General features: G+C 48.5%; 1 protein-coding gene across 2 annotated transcripts; it reads right to left on the bottom strand.

Moving 5' to 3' along the window:
* Positions 1-1,068: 1,068 nt before the first annotated feature.
* PPM1D (protein phosphatase, Mg2+/Mn2+ dependent 1D) lies at positions 1,069-22,416 on the bottom strand. 2 transcript variants are annotated; one of them, XM_032707142.1, is made up of 6 exons: positions 21,868-22,416; positions 17,631-17,859; positions 15,216-15,340; positions 8,239-8,429; positions 7,125-7,367; positions 1,069-2,536 (listed from the first exon to the last, which is right to left on the bottom strand). In XM_032707142.1, the coding sequence occupies exons 1-6, from the start codon at positions 22,301-22,303 to the stop codon at positions 1,994-1,996; spliced, it is 1,767 nt and encodes a 588-aa protein (XP_032563033.1). In that variant the 5' UTR covers positions 22,304-22,416; the 3' UTR covers positions 1,069-1,993. The 2 variants fall into 2 exon arrangements, with proteins under 2 accessions (XP_032563033.1, XP_032563032.1); XM_032707141.1 differs by having other exon boundaries at positions 7,125-7,370; positions 21,868-22,415.
* Between the last annotated feature and the right edge of the window lie 2,178 nt (positions 22,417-24,594).

Genomic DNA, 24,594 nt, shown 5'->3' on the forward strand with positions numbered 1-24,594 from the left:
GCCCGGGAATGGATTCAGGCTGACAGAGGGTGGATTTAAATCGGATATTTCCCTGAGGGTGGGGAGGCCCTGGCACAGGTTGCCCAGAGAAGCTGTGGCTGCCCCTGGATCCCTGGAAGTGTCCAAGGCCAGGCTGGACGGGGCTTGGAGCAGCCTGGGCTGTGGAAGGTGTCCCTGCCCACGGCAGGGGTGGCACTGGGTGACCTTTAAGTTCCCTTCCCACGCCCCCGGGCTGTGATTTATGTTTGCAGTGCCCAGCGGTGCCCGCAGCCCTCAGGGTGACGCCCCTGGCCCTGCTCAGCTCAGGTTTCCAGCAGCAGCTCCAGGAATCCACCCCGTGACCTTGTCACCATCTCTGCATACCTAAAGAATTAAACAGCCACCCAGCAAACGCCCACAAAGCACCTGTTAGCAGGTTTGCACAAACTGGAGCTTTATTTCTCAAGAGAGGAAAGGTTGGTGTATCTTGGATTTTACCAAAGGAGCCTGTGCTCACACACCGGGTGTAAATTCCCACTCTTGGCTGTCTCAGCTTTGAATATTAATTTCAGAGAAGCCAAGTGATAAATAGGTGGGCAAAATACACAGGAGTAAACAGCTGCCAGGTTACAGCAGCAAGTTTATGACCAGTGCAGAGGAGCTTGGGATGGTTAATGGACATTTTCAGGAATCAAATCCCCTGGGATTTCTGTAACCATGGTAACGTGTATAGATGGCAGGCCTGCTTCCAACCTGTGTTTGACTGTTCCAGCAGTAAAAAAATTGGATTCTATAAACAACCATATCTTGGAATAAAATCCTAGCCTTTTACTTCCCCATTAAAACAACATTTTAAAAAGTTCTCTAGTGCTCCAGTAAACATTCAGTATAAATTGCCAAGATCACTTCCATGATAAACCTGTGGGATGTCTTGTTTCCTAAGTGGAAAAAGGGAGAATATTCAGATTTGTAATGAATGCAAAACAAACATGAATTTATTCTGGAATAATAAATTCATATTATACTGCTTAATAAATAACAGAACTCATGCCTGAAATAAAATTTAAAAAATGAAAAGCATCCCCGTCGGATTTTCATGTGTTTTATTGAGGTGAACATACACATGGTCCACACAGTCAATGAAAATAGTCATAAAATAATTTAAGAACTTGTGTTGAAAGGTATTAGCAGCACCATCAGTATTGGAATACCAGAAAACACGTCTCCAAAGGGCAGTTATGCCTGGATAAAATGCCATCATTTGGAACAGGGGATGGGAATGGCTTTGCTGGATGCTCTGGGGGAGTTGGAGGTTTTTTTTTTTAAAACACTTTTTTTTTTTTTTTTGCTAAATACTTTTGACGATCATTGTTACAAAAAAATACAACTAAATAAAGATACTGCATAGTATTTTAATGAACATAAAATCGACATGGAGGTGTGTAAAGCAAGACCCAAAGCTCTGCTTCCCACATACATTTCATTTCTGAGTAGAGAAATCTAAAATTTAAAACCAAAATATAGACCTAGTGTATTCTCTAAAAGACACACCTCAGGTGGAACATATTGGACTACGAAAATACATATCTCCCATTCTGTTTAATAATTTACTTTAGTTAAAAAGTTGTGAAATTCTCCTCACAAGAAGCGTATACAAATCGATGACTTTAGTAAATTAACAAAAAGGATTAATTTTTTGTGTTCGGGGGTTTTTTTTTTTTTTTTCCTTTTTTAAAACAAGGTTTTCAAACAATTATACAAGGAGGGAAAAAAAAAAAGAGACTACATTTATATGAAGGAATACAAATTTACACACATTTTACAGTGACTTATACCCTACACATCTACAAAATTCACAGTTATAATACAAGCAAGTACAAGGCCGGGAGGGGCGTGGGGGGGGGGGGGGAATAAAGCTGTCGGATACCAAAAAAAGTTTCTACTTTCATTAAAAAAAGATAAAAGAGTTTCAAAAACTTCCTGCACCCACTCAGAGCCTCCTTTCTCTGCCCCCTCAGCACACGCACACGGCTTTCCTGGGCGGGTGGAAGAGGCCGGGGCTGATTTTCTTCTGCCCCCTCAGGCTGCGCCTCATGGCCAGCTTGGCGGGGGTCCTGCGGGCCGGGGCCTCCCCCTGCGGGCCCAGCGCCCGGCCCAGCCCCCGCCGCGGCTTCTTCACCGCCGGGCCCGAGTTGGATTCCTCCAAGGTCCTTTTAAAGTTCGCCGCGGGCGTTTTCTCCGCCTCCTGCGCTTTAGTCTGGCCGGCAGGGGACACCTTGAAGGCTTTTTGGTCCGTGCCTGAGTGGGCGGAGTGGGAGGCGGCCAGGCTGACCGACAGGCCGTGGCCGTAGGATTCCTGTATCCGCAGAGCCAGAGCTTTGCTGCACTTCTCCTCCTGGGGGCCGGAATCCTTCGGGGCTCCTCCCGAGGGAGCGACGCTGCTTTTGGCAATCTCGGTTGGCAGCTCCGGGTACTTGTCTGTGAGCGCGGGGCTGGGCGGGACGGGAGGGACGGGCTCGGCGGCGCTCAGGCGTGGCCACGGCTCGTCTTCCGAAAGCTGAGGGGGAAGGAAAATACACAGTTAGGCTCAAATATAATCACGGAATGGCTGGGCTTGGAAAGCACCTTAAAGATCATCTTGTACAACCCCTGCCAGGCAGCATCCACCTGACCATCCATCCAATGTCCAGTTCTGGGCCCCTCAGTTCAGGAAGGACATGGAGGGGCTGGAGCAGGGCCAGAGGAGAGCAACGAGGCTGGGGAAGGGACTGGAGCACAAGGGCTGTGAGGAGAGGCTGAGGGAGCTGGGGGGGCTCAGCCTGGAGAAGAGGAGGCTCAGGGGAGACCTCCTCACTCTCTGCAACTCCCTGACAGGAGGGGGGAGCCAGGGGGGGGTTGGTCTCTTTTCCCAGGCAACCATCAGCAAGACAAGAGGGCTCGGTCTCAAGTTATGCCAGGGGAGGTTTAGGTTGGATATTACGAAGAATTTCTTTCCAGAGAGGGTGCTCAGCCATTGGAATGGGCTGCCCAGGGAAGGGGTGAATTCTCCATCCCTGGAGGTTTTTAAGATAAGACTGGATGTGGCATCAGTGCCATGGGCTGGGAACCACAGCGGGGTTGGATCAAGGGTTGGACTTGATGATCTCGGAGGTCCCTTCCAACTCAGCTGATTCTGTGATAATCACAGAATGGCTGGGCTTGGAAAGCACCTTAAAGATCATCTTATACAACCCCTGCCAGGCTGCATCCACCAGACCAGGTTGCTCCAAGCCCCGTCCAACCTGGCCTGGAACACTTCCAGGAACGGGCACTGTCCTTTGGGGCTGGAGACAGTGTGACAGAACTCCTCTAAACCTCATCAGAGGCAGAAAAATCCTACTCCAAAACTGAGTTATCTTTTCTGCATGATGAGACTGGATCTGAGCTGTGAAACCCTGAGGGATCCACAGGCAGCTGCTGTGGATTTGGGGAGCCGTGGACAAAGCAGTGCCTGGAAGCCCTGTCCTCTCCTTTTCAGAGCAGCATTTTCCACCCTGCAGACATGACCTCCCTCCTTCAGGCACTGCCCCCAGAAGATCCATCCACCATCAGGGGGCCAAACAGCAGCAAGAGGCTTCTGACCTTTGTCACATCCGAGTCCTCAATTACTGCATAACCAGGTTAACAGAGAGGGACCAACTCCTCACCAGTGTCCTCACTGCCCACAGAAAGACAGGGAGTCAGAGCTATGCTAAAAATGGCTTTATTGCCTCTGGTTTCCTCCAGCTCCATCCCTGCCAGCACTCCCAGCCACTCCCCAGGAAGCACAGTCTCTGTGTGTTGGGCAGGAGCTGTTTAATGATGTCCTGAGAACCAGGGACTTCCCAAACTCTGACCCTCCCTTCAGCTCCTCATCTCTTCTGCAGCCTCAGAGAACTGGTTTTGCCTCATTCCCAGTCCTACTGACAGGAAAATGGGGACAACACTTGCTCTCCCCCATCCACGGGGGGATTATGAAAATTAGTGTTTATGCAGTGCCCTGAAGATATGAATGATGACCTTATTAAAGATTTAATTGTGAAGAAATCCCTGGTTACTCAGAGAGTCCTTCAAAAGTAAATTTCAAGGCCATGTTACTCCACACACCATCAGTGAGAGGCAGATGACAGTTCTTATTTTAAGAAAATAATGTGCTTTTTGAAAACTCCAGTGCTCACACAGCTCCATCAGTCAGAGCAACACCTCAGGTGAACAAACAGATGTTTTTTGAGTCCCAGCCCAGAATAACTCCAGTTCTCCTTCAAGGTGAGTTCCAGGGCTGCTCAGCACTTGGCAAAAATCTGATCCTGAGGTTTAGTAAACTGCCCTCCAAAAGAGAGGATAATCAGAATTGTTTCCAGCATCCACACTGGGTTTCCACTCCACTCCTCTGCTGCTCCCCACGTGTAAATAAAACCATCTGGGTAAAATTCTTTTGCTACATTTACCAACAGGAGAGGGAAGACCTTTATGGATGGTGTTCTAAAGGTTATTCCTCAGCTCAGCTCCTGCAGGATCCATGAGGAAGCTGATCACACACACACAGAGCAGCTCTGGCAAGGCTGCTGCAGCTCCTCAGTGGAATTTCTGACATTGTGTCTCTAACAACAACTTGGTTTGATGATTTTATTGTGCAAGACATTTTATCTCCAACATCTCCTGCCTGCTGCAAACAGCTGAGCCTGGAGAAGGCTTCAGGAAGCCAAGGGAAGGCAGAGGATGGACTGTGGAGAGGGATGTGACCAGACAGGAAAAATAAACCATGAATCACCATTTAATGTCTCAACAATCCAATCAATCTTTATCACTGGCCCCAGGAATACTGGAATTAATTTGGTATTAGTAATTGCTGCCAGAAGGATAAGCAATTAAGAAATACTTCTGTTTAATTGAGAAACTTTGGTCTCCATCTATCTCCAGATTAATTGTTTTGGCAGGTAGCAGCTGTCAGGAGTCAAGGCCATCCCTGCTTCCCTCACAGAAACTGGGATGATCCCTCTGCAGTAAAATTCAACAGTATTAATTAATTCCCAACCTAAATTAGATCATACATTTACCTGCAGCTTTATGTACCAAAGTATTTCTGTTTTGTTCTGCAAATGGATGCTGTTCTCTATGGCCATATTTGCTGGGACCAACCAAATGGGGCTTTTCCCTCCTGTGATGTTGCCCACACCACTGGGATCCCAAAGGATCATGGAATAAAGGCCTTTCCTGAATCTCTCACCACCTGCTTCCATTTCTGCAGATTCTCAGTTCACTGAATCTGCTTAGATGGAGAGGGGGAATAAAAAAAAAAAAAAAAAAAAAAAACATACTGTCCCTAAGCCCTCATCCAGAACTGCTGGTTCCTGGATATTGTGCAGCCAGCACAGCTCAGTGATTCCTGGTAACAGTTCACACACAAACCAGATGGCACCATTTAAAATTTTAGGAGTGCTTAGAATTCAAATATTTTTCCCCTCAAGATTTCGCTGGGGTTTGAGCTCTTTTCACAGCTCTCCATGGATGGAAGGGGAGGAGACAAAGGTGGAGTTCCCTGTTTTATGAGCAGCTTCTCTCTCCCAAGGGAATGTTCCCAACTCCCTCTCTAATTTCTGCTTTCTTTTCCTTTGCCCAAAGGACAGTTATCTACAGATACTGCAGAACATCAAAGGACAGTGACTGAAATCAGGAGCAGCTGGGAATTACTGAAGCAAACATCCACTCACAGCTACACTGCACTTCTTACAGGGGCAAAGAAAAGGCCACAAAACAGAACAAAATAACCTTCTGAAGGGCTCTGCTTTATGTTGATGGTTAAAACTTCCAGCCTCAAGAAAGACCTTCTGTTACCATGTCTCTTCCTCCAACAAAGAACATTAAATCAACCACAGGAAGATAACGAGATCTCCCAATACAGAGAGAAATGTTCTTTATATCAACATGTGCCGGTATAAATTAACCCATGAGTTACCTCAGAGGAGAAAATAAAAACCCACAGCCAAACAATCCCAAACCAAGCCCCACAAGGTCAGAACACACCCACAAGCACCACTCTGCACCACCCCAGCTGTGCTGCACCAGGGCATGGCAAGGCAGAAGGGAAACTGCAGCCTAACCTTATTCTCTAAGGGGATGTGCTGGGTTTTTTTTTCCTTTTTTAAACCTCTGATCCCCAGTCTGAATTCTTCCTAACAGGCTCCCTTGGATTTTGGGGTGACTCTTGGAAAACTTACCCCTAAGAGTGCATTTCAAGCTGTGTGAACCACGTGCATAAAGTTATACTGATAATTTCCTCCACGCTGAGGGATCACAGATCCAAAACTACTAACAAACCACCAGCAGCAATTCTGAGAGGTTCCTACATTAATACTCTGCCTTTGGTGCTCCAAAGTCTTTTAAGAAGCAGTAATAAAAGCTGGCCCACTTCTCCAAAGCTTTGCACGTGTGAGCACTGAGGACGTGGCACAGAATGTGTCACAACTGAAACACATTATGTAGACACACACACACGGTGCCTGGCCCAGAGTTAAAAACACATTAAAAACATCAAAGGGCAACGTTAAACAGTGATTTAAATTGAGAGGTCAGTAGTTTCTAAGACTATTACTAAATCCTTGGCAATGGTCTGACTCCACCATGCCCCAGGAAGCTGCCTAAGGGGAAATTCCTCCTGGGGGGAGCATTGCAATGCCAGGCTCTGACTCCCTTCTGGGAGCCAGACTATTTTTGTTCTGAATTAAAACCCAAACATTTACAGAACTCTTTAACAATCTCCTTCTTTAAAGACTTTACACACTGGGAATATTCCTTGCAGTGTGAGGTTTGCATATTTCTTTTCCAAAGCATGAAAAAAAAATGTTATTAACGTGGTTCCTTCTGCATCTTCCAGAAAAGTCATACCTGTTTCTCAGCGCTGGCTCAAACCTGAATATTATACAGAGCTCCACATTAAAATACTGCATCTTACAAAATGAAAGAGATGTTTGCAATCAGATACTGAAGGAGCAGGACTCTAATTTAGCTGCCTATGAGAATATATCAAACTGTGCAGTCTCTCTTACGTGCTCAGTGCTGACTTTTAAAATACAACAAAGAACCCCCGTGTAGCTCAGCTGCTGCCAGGGATTCGGTGGCACATTTACCTTGACAGGGGGGGTGCAGCAGCGGGAGGGGCTCATGCTGTTGGTGTCAGGGCTGCTGTAGCAGGGCCCCTCGGCCAGGTTGAGGTACAGCTCCTCCTCGTGCTCCCAGGGGCTCTGGCTGTCTCGAGGGGGGTGGATGCAGATCACGATGGCGCTCGTGTTGTCCGCCCGCAGCATCCGCTGCCTCCAGCGGCCCAGGGCGCGGCTCACCAGCATCTTGGCACACGACTGCCGGTGCTCTCCCTGCTGGGGACACGGGGGGACACGTCAGGGACACGTCAGGGACACGTCAGGGACACGTCAGGGACACGTCAGGGACACTGGGGCAGCACAGCTGGAGGTTTGTGCTCCTGCGAGTCGCGCGCTGAAGGAGCTCCAGCCGCAAACACGGGAGGAAACACTCGTGGAAACCTCTTCCTTCCACGGACATACAAGTGCTTTAAACCAGAACACTGCACCAACAGCCTGCCTGTGGCACAACCTACAGCCCTCCCAAAGCCTCTCCAAGGTTTACAGACCATTTATACTGTCTGATGCTCCACTACAGGAATTCACAGAATCCCAGAATGTGCCGAGCTGGAAGGGACCCACAGGGATCACGGAGTCCAACACTCAGCCCTGCACAGGCCCGTCCCCAAGGCATGGGGATGGGGACAATACCCTCACACCCTGTGCCTGAGGGTATTGTCCAACTGCTTCTGGAGCTCTGGCAGCCTTGGTGTTGTGAGCACTGCCCTCATCTTAACTGCTTTGTAAAATAAACCAGAGAGTAATTTAATTCAGCCTAAGCAACTGTCTGCATTGTGACACGAGCCCTGACGTGAGATAAATTTGATTTTCAGACAGCATTTTGTATAACCTCCTTAGAGAAGGAACACCATGTCCTTTATTACTGAGAGATACCATTCTAGTGGTCACATTTCCCCAAAACGACAACCAAATAATAAACTCAACAATGTTATTTGACATCAGCCTCTACAACTAAGCTGTTCTAACAACTTTACGTTGTGGCAAAACTGAATATGCCCAAATAACAACCCCTTTGTTGGATACTTCATTGCTCAGTCTGAGGGATTTTTAGAGGTAAAAAGTATTAAATTTCCACTGCTCTCACCATGAAGTACTTCTTCTCCTCGTGATCCTGGCACATGGAGATGGCATCCTGGGGTGGGATCATGTTCCAGAGCCCGTCACTGCCCAGGATGATGTATCTGTGTTTCTGGGGGTCGATGGTGTGAACGCTCGTGTCGGGCTCAGGGGACACCACAAACTCCCCACTGTAGAAGTCGTAGCTCCAGAGGTCACCTGGCAAAGCAGAAAATGGGTTGGAGTGGTTACATTCCATGTGAGAAATCTCCACATTGGAAAATACAGATCAGTGTTCCCGGGAAAACCACCGGCACCAGGCTGGAGTCACCAGCAACACGAAGTAATTCCAGCACAGCTGCTGTTCTGCTGCTGTCACCTTCCAATCATATTTAATGCAACAAATTAAACTACATTCAAACCTATGTTTATAGGAGATCTACTCTCTTCAAACTAGTTTTTGGGACAAGGGGAAATATCAGAGATTAACACCTCGAAAATGGTGAAACCTCAATCGCTGCCCAAAGTAAAACCCACCTGGATTTATAAAGTCCTCCTTAAACAGAAAGTAAGGCCTTACTCTGCTGATCCCACACCAAACCTGCAAATATTCCTGTGGGCAGGTGCCACAGGGAGGGGACAAAGGCAGAGGGGAAGGGAGGAGATTGAGCTTTCCCCTGCTCCATCCTCTTTCCCGTCCCTCTTCCCTCTGCATCCCTTGCAGGGCTGTTGGAGCCTCCTTCCAGCTGAACCCCCTGTGCCAAACTGCAGAGCTGGAGAGCAGCCACAGGAACAGGAGGAGTGCTCAGTTCCAGCAGGGAATGAGAGCTCCAGCCTCTCCCCAGGACGGCCCCAGCCAGGGAACCTTTCTATTTTTACCCCTCCCTCACTGTGTGAATGAGTTGGGGGTCACCTTGGCAGCAACACATCCAAACATCCCCTGGATCCAGTGCTCCCTCCAAACCCTCCTCAGGTAAAACCCCCTCCATCAGAAAATTCCATTTCCATATCAAATTATTTCAATTTCATTTACCAAGTACACTTGAAAAAATTAAAACCCTTCATGTAAATCAAGGAAGACAATCATTTGTGCTGGTACCTTCTCTTTCATTTCCACCTTCACAAACAACTTCCCATAGCAAAAAGCAACAAAAAGTAACATTATTAATTGCAAGCACTGGCTAAGCTTTTCTGTGCAGGACACACAGCTTTAAAAGCAGATATTAATTAAAATGAGTTGAGCAGCAAAGAGAAGCTCAACAACTCCAGCTTAAGAGCAAGGGTTTGTGGGGCTCTTGGCTTTTTTCTGCCTGTAACTTCTTCCACATCCATCACCACCCTTTTAAAGATAATAAATAAGCTTTTTGTCTTCCTACTTCCCTCCATTAGCTTTGCCTTAAGCTATCAACCAGCTGAAAAGACTCTTCCAGGATGAGGGAAGGGAATACTTGGGCTCAATTAGTGCTCTCCAACCAGCAAGGAGGGCTGCTCCACCCTCATTAAAGCCCCAATTCTCCTCCCCGACAAGCACACGCTGCTAATGAGCCCTAATTAACAGCCAAGGCTGCTCGTCCAGAGGTGCACCGAGCCCCCACAGACCCCAGCAAAGCCAGCTGGCAACGGCAAAGAAAGAAATCCTGGGGCACAGGAGCTGCAGCACAGAAATTACTGGATGGGAATCACCACCCAAAGTTCCTCCCATGGATCTGTCGTGGACACAGCAGGTGAACAAACAGGAGCCTGGGATCACAAACCCACCCTTGGAGTCCTGGCAGCATCCATTTCCAACGTGCATAATATTTTTATGGTGCTCTTTGCTTCTTTGTTCACACTCATTTAGGAGAAATGACAACTGTCATTCACTGAATCGTTGTTTTAATTAAAAGCCTGGGCTGGGTGATAAAAATAACCTGCTGCTATTTCAGCTGGGTTCATGGATGAACATGTCATCGTGTCCATCTGCTGCTCTTCCTGAGCAAACTGCCAAGTAATCACCACACTGATTTCAGGGGATCTTCTCCAAGAGGAAGAAGGCTCCTCACAGGGATAACTGGGAATACTGCAGTGGTTATAAAGAGAAAATACACAATAATTTATTCCCAAAGCCGTAGGATGGAAGAGCATTAAAGCCCAATCAGGAATTAACTGACCAACCAGACCAGTCAGGAGCTACTGGAATCTCAGAAGAGCCCCAGGATTCACAAACTGAAAGAAAATAAAGCTTTTGTTCCTTAACCCAGCAAAAATTCCACAAGGAATACTTGAAGCCTGAGGCATACAGTGAAATTCTGCCTTCCTCAGCCTAGGAGGAAACAACCAGTACTTGTGACTGCCCTGAAGAACAGGGAGAACTGTCTGTGGTGTTCATTTCTCAGCAGGCTGCTCCATGGACCTGCAGAATTCCTGGCAGGAGAAGCTGCCTCAGGGAGGGGCTCTCAGACCCTCCAGAGGCTGATCCCTGTCACAGGGGCAGGGACAGGGATTTTGGACTTATTTTCAGCACAGGCTGAGCCAGAGCTTTGTGGAGCTGCTGCCCAGCTGGAATGCTGTCATTCCAATGTCAGCTGTCTGCCCTCCCTGCCCGGCTGGAGAGCTGGGGAATCACAAACCTGGAGAGCTGGGGAATCACAAACCTGGAGAGCTGGGGAATCACAAACCTGGAGAGCTGGGGAATCACAAACCTGGAGAGCTGGGGAATCACAAACCTGGAGAGCTGGGGAATCACAAACCTGGAGAGCTGGGGAATCACAAACCTGGAGAGCTGGGGAATCACAAACCTGGAGAGCTGGGGAATCACAAACCTGGAGAGCTGGGGAATCACAAACCTGGGGAGCTGGGGAATCACAAACCTGGGGAGTTGGGGAATCACAAACCTGGGGAGCTGGGGAATCACAAACCTGGGGAGCTGGGGAATCACAAACCTGGGGAGCTGGGGAATCACAAACCTGGAGAGCTGGGGAATCACAAACCTGGAGAGCTGGGGAATCACAAACCTGGAGAGCTGGGGAATCACAAACCTGGGGAGCTGGGGAATCACAAACCTGGAGAATTCCTCCTGGGGCAGCCTCTGCCCCAGCCCTGGGGAGGAGAGAGGGCCAGGGAGGCCAGGCAGGAGGCACAGCACACTCTTCCCTGAGCATTTCAAAGGGCTCTGAAATGTTTAATTCTGTTCCAAAGCAAGCAGAAGGACAGTGACCCTGTGGCTGGGAAGGAGGGATCCCGTGATCCTGGGATGTGCCAAAGGCTCCTGTTACAGCACTGCAATGCCAGGCTCTGACTCCCTTCTGGGAGCCAGACTATTTTTGTTCTGAATTAAAACCCAAACATTTACAGAACTCTTTAACAATCTCCTTCTTTAAAGACTTTACACACTGGGAATATTCCTTGCAGTGTGAGGTTTGCATATTTCTTTTCCAAAGCATGAAAAAAATGTTATTAACGTGGTTCCTTCTGCATCTTCCAGAAAAGTCATACCTGTTTCTCAGCGCTGGCTCAAACCTGAATATTATATAGAGCTCCACATTAAAATACTGCATCTTACAAAATGAAAGAGATGTTTGCAATCAGATACTGAAGGAGCAGGACTCTAATTTAGCTGCCTATGAGAATATATCAAACTGTGCAGTCTCTCTTACGTGCTCAGTGCTAACTTTTAAAATACAACAAAAAACCCACTTGTAGCTCAGCTGCTGCCAGGGAGGCAACTGAAGCTCCAAACAAAAACACCCATCATGTAAAAGGGCTGGACTGGATTAAACCCAAAGCCTTCTTATGGCAAAGCATGTCCAGAAGTCACATAAATCAAGCCTTTCATTCCTGTTTCAGGAGATGCTGCTTTGCATACAAAATACAAAAACAGCTTTTGATTTTAATAGAGGAAAGAAAAGTTGACTTTTATAATTGGGTCCAAACCAAAAACCTGCTTTGATTAATCCCAGAGCTTTCCAAAGCCCAGTTTTATCTGACAGGGCTGTTGCTACAAAGGGAAGACTTGCAGAACTTCCTTTTTTTTCCAGTGCCAGGGAAGCAGAGCTGGGGGAAGTGAGACAAATCCCTGCAAGGATGAGGGCAGGAACCACTGGAAAGCAGTCAGGCTGAGCTGGGGGGGGATTTTCACTGCACTCCTGGCAAACCAGGCCTGGAGCCACAAGGGGAGGAATGCAAGCAGTGTCCCATCCTGATTTCCAATCAGGAATGATTTAAGGAGAACTCAGGCTGAGAGATGGGGACTAAACTGCAGGGACAGCAAGCAGAGAAGTGACACAGAAGCACCTGAGGCTTTAAAACTTCCTGCACTCCTTGAGCAGTGTGTTTTTAGGAACTTGTTTTATTTACACACTATTTCAGTCAAACCTGTAGAAAGGATGCCACCCTCAACAGAAAAGCAAAGCACAGCTAAGAGAACAGTATTTCAACAGCAAATTACACAAATAATTGCATTTTAAATGAATGGTGAATCAAAAGCTGCTCCTAAAGCACTGTTCATCCCTGGAAGTGCTCAAGAACAGGGCTTGGACAGGGCTTGGAGCAACCTGGGCTAGTGGGAAATGTCCCTGCCTGTGGCAGGGGGCTGGAATGAGAAAACCTGCAAGAACTCCTCGCAAAAGCAGAGGCAAAGAGCTCAAATGACCTGCAGGAAGCTACTCCCAGTGGCTGGCCTTAAATTAAATCCTTCAAATGAACACCAGGGTGGAATCTGAGGCTTCAATAGCCAATCCTGGGCAGCATCTGCTCAGCTGGAGAAGGGGTAAACCCAAAGAATGCACTGCCCAAACCTGGCTGAAGTTCTGCCTTTGGGAGAAGGGTTTGGGATTGTTTTTCCACATTGCCAAAGGAGAGGCAGATTCCAGTAAAATAATGGTTAAATGCATGTAAAAAACCTGGACCATCATACAGGAGTCTACTGAGATCATCTGAGGTCAGCAACACAGATTTCATGGAATGTGCATTCAGGGAGCTTCACAAAACTCTGGCATCCAGGAAGTTGCTCTGGGAAACAGCTTCCCTGTCCCTGTCAGAGCCAACATTCCTGCAGCTATCCAGGGATTCCCTGTGCTAGCACACAACTTCTTTTAGGGGACAGCAGGGAATTCCTGCTCTTAGGAAAAGTCCAACCTGCATGGCAGAGGCTGCCCTACCTGAAATACAGGGCTGAGTCTATTATAGTTCTATATAAAAATCCAGGGAAAGGATGGCTCACGTTCCCATGTGACTGGTGGGTTTAACTAAGGGGTTCTTGGCTCAGCTTTCATCATTCATTAATTTAAACAACCCCCAAACAGCTCCAATACTTCAGGGCAATCCCTCCCCACAGAACCCACTCACAGCTGCAGCTCTTGGCTCCACATCAGTTCCCAAGGAAAAGGGGAGGGGAACAGGGAAAAAAGTCCATAAAATATTTACCAGACTTAGAGCTGAGCTAATTTACCAACAAGAGAGATCCCACATGATTTAAAAAAGCCCTTTAAAAGCCCCGTTTCTGCCACCACACTGTTACCAGTGAACTCACCCGGGCTGGGGGATATGAACTTAAACAGCAGCTTAGGAAAACCACAATGACTTTAAGCTGCACTTGCAGGAACCCCCAAAGCCCAGCCATTAATCACCCTGCTTGTCTGCTCCTTCCTACACTTGCTTCTTGTTTCAACTGATACCAAGTGTAGCTTCTCTCTCTACGTCCCCTACTTAGTGCAGCACCTTCCAAAATTACACACAGAGCCAGATTTCCAATTCTGGGACTCCCTGGGATTCATAAGTATCTATTAGGAGGCAAATTGGTATAAAAAGAGATGTTTTCATTGCCCAGAAAAGGTCAGCAGAAATAGCTGTGAAAATGCAGAATACTCTGCTACAGCTTAAAATATTCCATTAGAAGGCACAGAAACCTGCTGGATTCAGCAAAAGCAGCTTAAAGATGCTTCACAGGGACAGGAGGCAGCCCAAATATTTCTGCCTTGTTCTGGGGCTATAAATAAATTAAACATTATTTAAATACTTAAATACAGCCACTGCATTTAAGTGGAATTAAGCATTCCACAAATGCTTATTTTAGGGCAGAAGGGCACTTGTGACAATCAGAACAGGAAAGGGGATGTCTGTTAACAGAGCTCATCTGGCCACAAGGTTTCTCTTGGGCCAGGATTCTTTCTGTGCCATGAGCTGAAGATGCCAAAGACTCTTCCAAGGATTTACTCCAGCTCCCCAGTTGGTTTTACTAACCACAAAATAAACCCTATCCTACCTGAAATATGGCCCATAAAGGCTTGAAGCTACTGAGAAAATGTCCATACAACTAAAATTTTATAAGATCACCATTCCACCACTTTGATACGGATCTGGCTTTTAAATCTTCACTGCAAAGTTCTCCTTGAGCCTGGACAGATCCCTGTGTTTTAAGGGAAAAAATAACCAGCAGACACCAACACTCATGGGTAAGAGGCATCCAGTGATTCAGTTATGAAGCACTTCCCAAAAACTATTTGTCACTAGTTTTCCAGTACTGCAATATGCCTTTTTGTCCTTGGAATAAAGTGTTTCTCAAAGACAGTTTCCCATTATTAGTGCTCCCACAAAGGCAAGTTCACAGATAAAACACAGACTTGACTTTCATCCCATTCTATGCTAAGTCTTAAAGAGAAAAGATTCACCACAAAGGACAGACTGAACTCATGTGCCACCCAGCAACATTTAAGTTTTACCAACCAGTCAAAAATTCCAGTCCTGTTATCTCAGCAAGAAAAAGACCAAGGTGCTCTCCACCCTGGAGACAACGTGCTGCTTATACATTCTCATTTGCACCAGAAATTAAGTCCCATCCTTGTAAGGCTGACACTGAAAACCCTGACAGTTTTAAGGCCGGTTCTTCTCTCACCGACACCGCCTTTTACAGATTTCAAAAAAATAAATCCAGACTGTATTAAAAATATATTTAGAAGGCCCAGGCTTGCAAAAAAGCAAGTGATTGAATCCCTCAAACTCCACGTTTGCCCCCAGCACAGCACTCACCCAGGGCTCTGGCCACGGCCAGGAAGGGGATCTGGTCGATGACGGTGCTGCGGCGAACGGGGCCGTTGTGGCTCAGCCGGGGCCTCTTCCACACCACGCGGTTCACCCCGGACTTGTTGATCACGCTGGAAGCACCAGAGAGAGGCAGAGGTCACACAGGAACAAAGGAGACAAAGCCAGTTAAATATGCAAATCCGGAGGCGATAATGACAAGGCCCTCGGGGCAGTCCGAGGCACAGTGAAGTGTTTCAAAACGCACCGTGTCCCCTCAGAGAGCTTCACTCCTTATTCAGCCAAAGGGAAAAGTGAGAGGTGAAGGGCAGAAGAAAATAAAAAGCAGGGGAATGAAGAATTGGAAGAAACTCTTGGTCAGAGAAAGAACAGAACTGAATTTGCCCCCCTCACCCGAGGGCCATCAACACCAGCTCCCTCAGGTGGATTTACCACGGAGTTCCTCCTGCAGCTTTCTCCATCTCCCAGAGTCTGGCAGCAAAGAGCAGCACAGCACAGTGGAAACAAGGGAAGAGAAAGGAGCAGCCTGCTGTAGGGATTCCCTTGCAGACACAAAAGGGGAATTGTTGCCAGTTGCTGTCTGCTGGAAGCAGGAGATGGGAGGAAACAGCTCTGTATTTGCATGTGAACACCTGCTCTGAGGCACGGAGCTGGTTTGGCTCTCACAGATGGCACTGGGGGGTCAGAGAAGCTGCAGAGCAAATAACTGGGGCAGCTGCACCAGGCAGGGAAGAAAGAACAGTGTATGAACAGCCAAGGAATAAGAACTAATGAAACCAGGAGCTAGCAAAGCTTGGTCCCAGACAAGTTAAGAACTAGATACTTGGAAGTTCCTTTCATCCGAGGAACAGCCATTGGTAATTAGGAACTGAGCAGCTCTGGAACAGCCTCAAGATTCCTCATACTGAAGCCATTCAAGATGCACTTCCTGAGACTTCAAAGGCCTTAACAACAAGGGCATGTTGAGCTCCATCCACAGCACTGCAAAGTCACAAACACCACATCCTAAAAACTGATCTCATCCACTTGTCCGACTAATGACCACACAAAGCTCACTTCAGTCATTAGCTGAAAGAAAACCTCATCCCACACTCAGACTGTTACTAGGAAAAATCTCATTTTAATGGAAGATCCAATTATGCTCTGCCCTTAACTGTTCCCAGTTTGCTCTCATGAAAGAGAGGACATTACCAGGCACAGCTGCACAGTTCCACCCTACTCCTACCATTTGCCTCACAGCCAGCCTGGGAAAAACAGGAGGAGCACCAGTAGAAATAAAAGATTAAATAAAAAACAAAAAAAAACCAACTCAAAACCAAATTAAGCATTCCTGTAGACACAAAGCTTCAGGGAGTGCTGCTTTGAAGCTTCAGAGCTTCAGTCTCTGAGATGCACAACTTGGAAACGTGCACAGGGCCTAACCCAGCGGGAACTGCAGGTTCCCCCTTCTGCAGAGCCACCTGATGGAGTCCCAGCTGCCAGAGACACAAATGTCTGAAGGTTAATGGGCTGACAGGGCTCTCACATGAGTGATGGCAACAGGAAAGCCTCTGCAGAGCCCTGCTCTGGGAAGGAAGCCGTGCCCACCCAGTGCCCACCCATCTGCCGCGGCACCGCGGGAGCGCCGAGCTCCCTGAGCTCCCGGGAAGCTCCGCCAAACACGAGCCCTGAGGTTGGTGCCCAAACATTTGTGCCACCTGACAGCCCTGCCTGCTTCCCCCTCACCCACAGGGAACACACACCCACCCCAGCTTGGGCATTCCAGCCTCTGCCAGCTCCTGACAGGGAAGAAACGACTCCTGCCCAGCCACGGCATTCAGACATTTACAGGGGGTGTTTAAACACAGTGAATCCAAACAGGATTGGGTTTCAAATCTAACCTTTATTTTTTTTTTTATGTTCCCTATGCAGAAGCTTTGAGGAGCCCACTCAACAGCTGCCATCGTCATCTCAGGAACAATGCAGAACACCTGAGAAATTACAGTGGTTGGTGTCAAGATTTGACAAACCCGGTATTCCAGACCTCAGATCATATGTAAAGGTAATTTTCCCTACCTGCAAAGATAATTTTCTCTACGTGCAAAGATAATTTTCCCAACCCCCAGATTCCTTGGAATTTAACAAAAAAATAGGTCAAATATCACCATCTCCACTTTCAAAGTGCTGGGTGAACACGTAGAACTGTAAGCACACCTCAGCTGGGCGATCCACCAGGAAATTAAAATTCCCTATACGCCATAAACCACCAGCAAAAAAACCCAACCACGTAACAACGGATCACTGTAACATATTCCCCAACAAGCTATAAAAACCAGAGGATAATAGAAATACACTGTGAGATTCAGCTTCTTGCATGACCCTCTCAAAACAAGCTTAGCTCAGTCAGAGCAGACACACACTCACCTGCCCCCGAGGCCTTCGATTCTCTCCCTCTCTTTGGGCAGCTCTGGCTTGTGGTCCTGTGTGACCTCCACAGCTCTCACAAAGTCGTCCTTGGGGTCATCCTGGACTCCCAGCACCACCCCTGAGTCCCCCACGTGGGCCACGTACATCTTGGAGCCCCGGATGATCACCACGCTCGCCGTCGTCCCCGACGTGCTGGGCAGGCCCGTCATGGTCTTGGGCCACTCTGCTGCAGGGAGAGAAAAGGCCAAGGAAAGGCATGTTTTTAACTCTCTGGAGCTGGGAACGTCCTGAAGGTCAGGATGGAGGGTGTGCCAGAGGCTTGTGTGATGTTACAACACGGCCTGGGCTTAACCACAGCAGGGCCAGGGCGAGCAGTGCCCCCGGGGAACCCCCACTCTCCTCACAGCACTTTGAGCTACAGCTGAAATTGGCACAAATGTGGAGATAAAGCCACCACCAAAGCACCAGAATAGGATTCAGAAATTTGCCTCCTCTGGCTTAATATTCCAAGCACCACTAGAAGAACCCCGGGGGAAGATGTGCTCCTCAAACAGGAACCATCAAGTGCTTCATTAAGATCTACTGCTCGTTTCTCTGTCTGAAGAAGTAAAAATGTCATGAATTCCATTATTTTGTCTGGATACTGGACTGGCAATCAGGATTTCTGGATGTTCCTGATCCCCTTGGAAGGAAGGAAAGTGTTCTTTTATTTTTATAGCTGAACAACAAACATTTAGGCTGAGCAACATCTCAACTGTTTTACCCACATTTCCTTTGAGAGGACTGATGCAGATTGTTTAGAGATGCTCTCCTTAACCCAACATCCAACTTCTACAGGAGATACCCCTTGAAACCAGAGCAACAACATCCCTACACTGCTGCCAGCTACACATGGTTAAGGAAATCTCCTTTTCTCAACTGCTTTGCCCTCAAACCACTGATATTAACTTCCTATTACACTGCTCTCCCCATTTACGTCCAACCCAAATTTCCCTTTTGTGCCTTTTCTATTTTTACATCTACTCCCAAACCTCCACAGAGACATCCCCCTTCAGACAGCTCAGCCAAAGCACCTCCTCCCCGCTCCAGCACCCCCCCAAAATCCCAACTCCAATTCCCAGTTATCAGTTGATTTCAACTGTCAACAGCAACCTCCTGTTTCCTCTTCACTGCACCCACTCACGTCTCCAGACAAACTCCACGGGGAGACTCATCTCCCTGTCACATTCTGTCTCCTGCACTTCACAAGTCAGGCTCACAAGGCAGGAATTCCACCCTGACACAAGCTGTCTGCAGGGAATACCCCAGCCAGGCTGCCAGAGCACTGTGCTCTTCTCTTTCCTGGGACACAACAAACACACCAGAAACAAACAGAGGAGAAAAGAAGAATTCAACACAATTACTCCTTCCCCTCTGTGAGGACACAGATTTTTTTTAAACTTCCACGGCTTTAAGCAGAACCAAAAAATGAGGAATTTAAGTTTCAGTGTTCAGATGCCTGAGGGAAAGGTGCTGAAGGAGAAGCACAATTTATAGGCAGGATGAAGGTAAAAGCTACATTCCCTCGGCGTGAGCTACCGAGACATCCAGCACAATTTAAACATTTAAGCTCTAACAGCGTTCTAGCTTTGTGTTCTAAACACTGAACCACACTTTCTCCCTCGGAGTAGCTTTATTTCAGGAACACAAACATTCAATCAGCTTATTGGAAGCACTTTGTCTGGCAATTTTAACTGTGGATATTAAATGTAACACATTCCAAATGGGAGGCAAACGAGGGAGGGAGCCAAGTGGTAATGAGGACTTCAACCATGCACTTAACAGAAAACAAGCTGCGACTAATGAGTTTCTGTCAGTGGAACAACCCCTCAACAGCAATAAAACCTATCAGAGAGTCAAATCAGCCTTTATGGGGACGAGGAGACAGAGAGGGAAATCACCCACTTGTGAGAAAAAGACTGATAGAGCAGCCTCAGATTTTAGGCTCAACAGAAGCAGATCTGATCTGCTGCTCAGCAGGGACTGCACTTCGTGCCTTGCTCCTGTGCAGAGAGAACTATTAGACCCAGCACAGTTCTTTCTCTCTTAGGATATTTAGAAATCAGCAGAAGCAACAAAACCATTGAGTTTTCTTCTGAGCTCAAGTATTAGAATTGAAGCCACTCACCCCCCTCCTCCGGGTACCAGGAGCGTGTCTTCAGCAATCCTGTCACCTGAGCAAGAACATCCTCCTACAACAGCTTTTCCCTCTACCCTTCACCCAGCCTTGTAACTTTGAGCCCATAAACTCATAAACTGGATTTGTACCTTCCAATATGAACCTTTACTCCAGAAGCTCTTCAGTACAAATTTTTATTACGACAGAATTAACGCCAAAAATTATCAGCAATGCCAAAGGGGTATTTTTCTGGTTTAATTTTTCTGGTACTCTCACAATCAGTGTGTTTTGTGTCTCTCCCAGGAGACGCAGGGGGTGATCCCAGAGCTTCCAACAACCAACAGAGCAGCTGAGTGTGGGGGCTTCTCTTCCAACTGGAAGCAGTAAAGTCTCCATCCCCCACACCACAATTCCAAGCTGTTCTTTGACTTTCCAAGATACCAAAATACCCAGTTCTCCATTTCATGCCCAAAGCGTCACCCCCACACGCGCAGCACAAATCAGCAAGGCCAAACGTATTCTGGAGTTTACAAAACACCTCGAACTGTCATCAAACACTCACAGCCAGAGCGATGTTGTTTCTCCCAACAATTTAAATTGCCTTCCCAGCCCCGGTGGTAATTGCTAAACACTCCTTACTAAAACAAGGCTTCCTGCACTCTGGCACTTCACCTCTCTGCCCTTGGTCCCAGTGACAAACAGCACACCAGGGATACCAGAACTAGAAAACTGAACTCCTTATCTTCCCCCCCATGCCACCTTCCCCTGCTCACACATCTTATCACCCAGCTCTGCAGCCCAGGAGGGCACCCACCCCCAACATCAGGGCTGTGGGCAAGTTCTGCTGCTCCTAAACCTCACACACCCTTTCCTCTCCGCACAGAGTGCCCTCGACCCTGCTACTCCTTCCCCTGCATTTCTCAAGCATCTGACATTTGCACAACTTCTCCATTTTGCTGTTCAAGAAAAAGGAAAACGAAACTGTTTTGACGTTATAATCCCCCCCACCCCTTGAATCACTTCACTGAAATCCCCCGGGGGTGCCCAGAGTGCAGTTCTTGCTTTTCAGGTTTCCCTCCCAAGCCCAACTGTCATTATGTCACGGTGTTTTGGATCCGATTTTCCTGTGTTCCACACCCTTCTGTCTTCATATGCTGGATGCTGCTGCTGTATTTTTTTCTTCCTGAGGCTTTTGAACACATAAATCCACACACAGTACACACACACTCTACACATCCTATATAAACAATAACCATACTCTAAACCATAACCTTCACCTTGCCCAGAAAAAAAATACCTTTCAAAAACTCAATTCTTCAGTCTCGCTAGACGCAGGGAGAAGGAATAGCACAGGAATGATGACTGTCACCTGTCTGGGCACTCTCTTTCCTTTACCCTTCCTTATTTAGGACCCCTGCAGTTATTCTATCTTCCTGCAGTTAAGCAAACAATATATAGAATATTCAGGATACCGAGCGTGTTTTCTGTTTTGGCAGGGACCCCGCATAACCCCCGATGCTCACACAACAAGAATACCCGTTATACACCACCCACATTTCAGTCCTTCCATCACAAAAACAACTGGAAGCACACTTAGGGAAAGAACGCCGTCTCAGCCCGGTTTGTTAAAATTATCTTTTTTTAAATAATCCCAGGGAAATCTAAGCGGGAGTCCCGCGCAATTCCCCAGGGCAACAGGGTGAAGACCTGCAAATAAATCCGGTTTGGAGATCCGACCTGTAACACGCCGAAAACAAACCGCAGCTCTCCCATCACACCATTCCCAGCTACACAACAGCGCGTCCTCACCGCCCTGTGTTTACATCTTTTCTCTCGCAGCCCGCGCTCCAGTTTTTCTTGTTCCACCGAACCACTCGAGCCGAGACCTCGAATCCCACCCCGCGTTCTCCCCGTTCCCGGCACAGGGACGGCAGAGACGGAGGGGCCAGAGATGGAGGGGGCAGCGATGGAGGGGGAACTCGCAATAGTGCGGGGGGAAGGAAAAGGCGGCTAAACCGCGGAGCAGCGCAGGGGGATGGCGGGGTCGGTTCTCCCGCGGGAGGGAGCGGGACTTACGCAGCTTTTTCCACATGGCGCGGTGGCAGGCGATGAAGCCCTTGCGCAGGGCCGCGCACACCTCGGCCGGCTCGGCCGAGCCGAAGCCCTTCTGCTTCTTGATGAAGCCCCACAGGTTCTCCCGGGCGAACTGGGCCGCCTCCCGCCCGCCGTGCCCGTCGCACACGGCGAAGAACGCGACGGAGCGGCGGGGCCGCCGCCCGGGGCCGCTGCCGGGGGGCTGCGCTCCCTCCTCGGCCGCCCGCGGGGTCCCCCCCCGGCGCCGCCCGCCCTCGGCCGGGGGCTCGGCGGCGCCGGGGCCTGCGGGCGCCGCTCCGCCTTTGTGCGGCCCTGGCGGCGGCTCGGGCTCCACCACGATGTGGGTCACGTCCTCCATGTATTTCCTGCCGCCCTGGTCCGAGAACACGCTCACCCCCAGCGCGTACGGCCCCTCCATGGGGAGGAGGAGGAGGAGGGGGGGGAGAGGAGGGGGCAGCTCGCCCGCCGCTCCCCGCCCAGCGCCGCCGACACCGAGGACTATTGCGGGTGTCCCCGGGGCCGCCCGGGCATGTCCCCGGCGCCTCCCGGGGCCGCTCCCGCCGCGCTCCCTCCGCCCGCCGGAACGGGAACGGGAACGGGGCCGGCAACGGGGCCGGGCCGGGCCAGCGCCCCCTGCGGGCCCCGCCCGGCACCAACGCGGCGGAAGGGGCGGCGGGCGCGGCCTCGGCCCCGCAGCGCCCCCCGCGGCCACCGGAGGGACCGACCGCGACAGGAGGGAACCCGCGACAGGAGGGGAGGGAACCCCCGCGACAGGAGGGCTCCGAGCACACCCCCCCAGCTGCCAGTAGGATGGCAGCTACTGAGGCGAAGCGCAGGACTCCCCCCGTTGCTCCAGTGTTACTCCGGCCCCAGTCTTTCCCTGCTATAGGATCTCCTGTTACTCAGCTCCTGCTCTTCTCCTTCCCCGCTCTTGGAATCCTGGAGATTCCCCAGTCCCATCTTTCCCTGCTCTGGGATGCCCGGGGTGTTACTCCAGCCCCACGTCTTTCCCTGCTCCAGCAAGCCCAGCACCTTATCCTTCCCTGCTCTAGGAATCCCTGAATGTTACTCAGCCCCACATCCTTCCCTGCTCCAGAACCACCTGGGTGCTACTCAACCCCTGCTCCAGGAACTCCAGCATTATCCCAGCCCCTCCATCTTTCCCTGCTCCAGGATCCCCTGTTACTCATCCCCCTCATCTTTCCCTGAGCCAGAAACTCCAGCATCATTCCAGCCTCCCCCTCCCATCTTTCCCTGCTCCTGGCTGAAATCCCTGCTCTCCCGCTTGGACAGTGATCCCTCTGGAATTACACATCCCACAGGACGTGCAGGGTTCCCACTCATGACTATTTAAGCCAGGAGGGGTTTGTGCATTTGGGTTTTAGAGCTGAAATTCTAGACACTGTTTTACTTGCAGCTCCCAGAGCCCCTTCCCACCCCAGCGAAAACCACCGTGGAATTCTGCAGAAACACTTCCCCGGAGATAATTGTTCAGCTGAAGGACTGCAAGGCCTTTGGATTTCCTTCCCTCGACCACATTAAAGTCAATGGTATTTAAAAAAAAAAAAAATAAGAAATATATCAACGAAGCTTTGGATCCCGGGAGCTCCGAGGGATTTGCAAACCTGTTACAAGCATTAATGAACTAATCCCCACTAATCCAATAAGATAACGAGCCCTTCCTACTTTCCAGGTGTTTATACCATCAGATCAATCACCAGATCAGCAGCCCAAGATAGAATTGCTTTAAAAATCTGACCATTAAGTTTCATAACAGTATTTTAGATAAGTCTGTTGGGCACTTCAACAGCAGGTAAAGGAGATAAAGATTAATTTGAGCTCTGTACAATCCCAAACACCTGGAGGTATCACTACTCCCCTTTTAATTAATACATAAAACATGGGCATGGCACATTAATTGCCAGGCCTGCAGCAGATCCACTGCCATCCACATCACACCACACACAAAATAGGGGGGGGAAATAAATATTTTACAATTTCTTTTTAGCACAAAGTAGCCAGGAAATGAGGAAACCAACTTGAAACCATTGACCAAAAAAATAAGATGGTCACATCTGTGTAGTCACAGGGACAACTAAAGCCCATCACTTCCAAAAAGTACAATATTCCTATTTCATAGCTGGATAAATGTGGGCAGGGGTGTTGTCATGTCCCATTTGATATAGGTGATGCTTTCCCAAACAATGTAGAGTGGAAAATCACAAGCTCCTCCAGGAACAGAACCACCCAGATGGACTCCTACCCCTCTGCCTGGTGTCAACAGACTCTAGGGAGCCTGGCATTTGTAAAATTTAAGGAAACAAAGGGGAAAAAATAGTTAAGAGGGAAGAAACTCCTCTTCACACCCCAAGGTATTTCTGTCTTTTTATATCCAAGTTCTGCTTTTGCCTTTTCAAGTGAAAAAGTGCCTCGTTTCTGTCAATACTTCTACAATCAAGGCAATGGCAGCACATATAAATCATACCTACACTCACACATTTAATCAAATTACAATACATTAAAGATGTTTCTGCCTGCAACAACTGCATTCCCCAAACCACTGCTGGAAAAGCAAAGTGCTTCAAGATTTACAGGGCACACAAAACCCAGCAGATCCTCTGGCAACTCAAACCATATTTCCTCATTTTCCTCTGAAGTCCTTCAAAAAAAAAAAAAAAAACAAAAAACAAAACCAAACCCTTTCAGCTA

This window comes from Chiroxiphia lanceolata, chromosome 20 (assembly GCF_009829145.1).
Source record: "Chiroxiphia lanceolata isolate bChiLan1 chromosome 20, bChiLan1.pri, whole genome shotgun sequence".
Lineage (NCBI taxonomy): Eukaryota > Metazoa > Chordata > Aves > Passeriformes > Pipridae > Chiroxiphia > Chiroxiphia lanceolata.

What these genes read in the sequence shown, in the direction of transcription:
- PPM1D (XM_032707141.1), bottom strand. Translation starts at nt 22,303, where the DNA reads ATGGAGGGGCCGTACGCGCTGGGGGTGAGCGTGTTCTCGGACCAGGGC. An exon ending in ATCGAAGGCCTCGGGGGCAG is followed by an intron (nt 15,341 to 17,630) that starts GTGAGTGTGTGT and finishes TGGTGCTTCCAG; the next exon opens with CGTGATCAACAAGTCCGGGG. An exon ending in AGGAGAAGAAGTACTTCATG is followed by an intron (nt 7,371 to 8,238) that starts GTGAGAGCAGTG and finishes CCGTGTCCCCAG; the next exon opens with CAGGGAGAGCACCGGCAGTC.